At 41.4% G+C, this 3,217-nt stretch overlaps 1 protein-coding gene across 1 annotated transcript; it reads right to left on the minus strand.

The window, feature by feature from the left end:
* LOC133298758 (exocyst complex component EXO70H1-like) lies at positions 1-1,946 on the minus strand. The gene has a single exon (XM_061498098.1). The coding sequence runs from the start codon at positions 1,821-1,823 to the stop codon at positions 12-14; it is 1,812 nt and encodes a 603-aa protein (XP_061354082.1). The 5' UTR covers positions 1,824-1,946; the 3' UTR covers positions 1-11.
* Positions 1,947-3,217: the final 1,271 nt, after the last annotated feature.

Consider the following 3,217-nt stretch of genomic DNA (forward strand, 5'->3'; position numbering starts at 1 on the left):
GACCTCCAACATCACCGGCGATTGGAGCGACGCGGAGACGACGTCGTCGACGAAGAATGTGACGAGACGCTACCCGAATCTCCAATCCCATACAAAATGTCAGACAAATTATTCCCTATTTCATCGGGTAAAACTCTTACAACTTGATCCGACCCGACCCGATTCTTCTCGTAGAATTCACTGTACTTGGGAACCAGTTTCGAAGCTATCGAGACTTTGATTTGGTCTCGCAGTTTCGAGTCGGATACGGTCCACGAGGACTGTTTCCTGCAAACTTCATGAAACGCTGCGTTGAAGCTAACGAAGCAAGCCCTGGCTTGTTCCGCCGGCAACTCCGCCTTGGGATTTTCCGGCAGCGACGACAACACGGAGCTCCACCCTAGGCGCTCATACTTGGAAACGTACTCTCTAACCTTCAATTCGTGCGTCGCCAACCAATCCTCTCCGAGAACGAACCCTAGGTTGGATTTGCGGACCTTAACGACGACGTATTGCATGTTATTGGCAAGGAACAAGTAGGAAAGCGCTATGTCCTTGTAGAGTTCTGCTTTTCCATCAAGCTTGCAGAGCACGACGAGTATAAGCCACGCGATCTTCTCCGATATATCGGACGAAGACGGATTTTCCTCGTGCGTCGGGCTGCGATAGTAAGACTCCGGCAACGGAGATTGCGGACAATCAGCGACGATGTCAGCGAGTATGCCGCTGTAATCGGCGAGGAAAGTGATGTAGTTCATCACGTAGCGCGTGAGAGGGTGGACCCCACCGCCTGGCAACGCCGTCTTGGAGGTGTCCTTCTGAATCGCCGATTCGAAGTCAGATAACATCATCCGAACGGCCTCGCCGAGCTTCACCTGAGACGTAACTGCTTGTGAGCGAACATTTGAGGTTGATTCGAACGAGAAGATTGATTCAATTTGTAGCCAGTTGTCGGAAATTGCTTCGTACAAATCCAGAGTCCTGAACATTTTCTCTGGCGTTTTCTTGCACTTTGCCACCATTTCCGGGAATCCAAACAGCGACGCGGCGCCATCTTTTGTAATCTCGGCGAAGCAAGACTCCGCGATTCTCTTCTCCGAAGCCGCAGCGAAGACGTGATCGCAGAGGATTCTCTCGCCGTTAAACAGAGTCCCGACGGCGACTTTGACGGCGTTCAACCAGCTCTTAATTTTCAACTCGAGCACTTTCGAGTCCATCTTCTGGACCTGAGAGAAGCTCAACCGTTCTACTCCAAGATGATACAGTGCCTCGTCCACGATCGATTTTCTCATGGTGATGTAAACCTTGACGCACTCTTTTCCGTAGCCGGAAAAAATCATGGATTCCGCAATTGCCTTCAAATCCGCCATGGCGAGCATGGAAACCCTCTCCGTTTCGGAAACGCGAAACTCGTCCTCGGAGAATTCGTCGTCGAAATCAGAAACGCTGCTTCCGCGATCGGTGGAGGAACGGTTGGAGACGGTTTCGGGATCCAAGTGATCTCTGTTTGCGGATAATATCTGGTAGAACTCTTTCTCGAGCGTCTTCATTGCGACTTGCATCAACAAATGTGCTCTAACAAGGGTGTTGGAGGTGGGATCGTGTGCGGCCAGGTTCTGCATAGCGGATTGTAGTCCCTTGACGGCGTTAAGGTACTGTTTGGCTTCGTCGCGTGTGCCGCTAAAAAGAGGAGTGATTATGGATTGGTTGGGTGTGGAATAATCCCATTTGGTTATGAGAGACTCTGCGGTTTTGATGTTTTCGTCAATTAAAGGTGGGAGTGATGATGTGGGTGGAGGAGGTGATTGTTTGAAGAAGATGCTTCTCATTCCTTTTCTTGGCATATTAGTTCAGCAAAGTAATTATTATATCCCTTTTTGTATACTTTGATCCCTGTTTTTCTGTTTGAGTTTGTGTAACTTTCAAAAGGAGTGAAAATAAGCCCAGAAGCGAAGAGAATAAGTGAACTAAGTTTGTTGTTGTATTGTATATGGGGGGTTTTTGAGAGAACCGAGAGAGAGAAGGGTGTGCTTATATAGACATAGTTTGACTCCAACTATGGTTGACCGTGTCTTGGGAGCGTAATTAATGGCTGAGGTGGGAGTTTCTAGCTGTTAGACTACAGAGTAAAAAGCATACACGGAACTATGAGAACATTGAGAAGGGTTATTTGTTTTTTTGCCTCTGTCGCTTTTGACTCCAGCGGCAACACCAACCAAGAAGCCACAAGATTAATCAAAACGTTGGGAGGTTATCCTGAATCTAACAGTTGCCAACCGTAAAGAACGAAAGAGGATGGAAATTGTCGTCAAATTAATTTTCTAGATTTTCATTCTCTAATTTTTTTTTTCGGGAAACAAAATAATATAAAAATTAAAAAATTATGTCAGAAAAAAATACATATAACAACAATTGAAGGAAAAGAGTTTTGTTTTTTTTTTTTGATAATAAGGAAAGGAGTTTTAGGTGGAGCCATATACGATCAACTTTGATCAAAGTAAAATAAATTGATGAGTAAATTCTAAAATGAGGTATTTTGGCAACAACAAAAAAATTAAATAAGAGCATTTGGATCATTCTGCCTTTTATGGCCCCAGAACAATTATAAAGACTAATATTAATTTGTTTATTTATTTATTGATTCAATACTTTATTATAAAAATATTTACTTTATTTTTTTGTAACTTAAAAATATCTACTTGGTTATCATGTATTCGATGATATAAAATCAATTACCTATAATTTTAAAATCATTGTTAAATATAAGGCTTTAGTTTTTCTACTGTAAATGAATAAGTGAATGTAGATAAGTTATTTAAATTTGCTTTTAAAATGATGTCGTTTTAAGTTAAAAAATTAAAAAATTATAAAAAAAAATACTATCATAATTCTAAAATAAATTATAATTACAAAAATAACTTGATTTCTGTCTCAAAACTATGTCATTTTATATTTAATATAGATAAATTATCTACAGTAAAAAAAATGAATACTAAAATAAATATAAATGTAAAATTTGAGTTTTGGGTTCGATGATAACTTGGTCAGCTCATTAATGCATGTACGTATTTGGTATCAGCATTAAAGACCAAAAGAGTTATGTTGTAGGATATAGAGTCAACGGCCACAGACCACAGTGGTCAGGGGGGTACACTGTACAGTTGCCCTAAATCAATGCACAACGTTCAAAAATAAAGTCGAGCTTATGAACTCGTCCTCCTCAACCAGAATTACATAC

Source organism: Gastrolobium bilobum, unplaced genomic scaffold (assembly GCF_033153095.1).
Source record: "Gastrolobium bilobum isolate Gb01-03AN ecotype WA unplaced genomic scaffold, APGP_CSIRO_Gbil_v1 utg33098, whole genome shotgun sequence".
Taxonomy (NCBI): Eukaryota; Viridiplantae; Streptophyta; class Magnoliopsida; order Fabales; family Fabaceae; genus Gastrolobium; species Gastrolobium bilobum.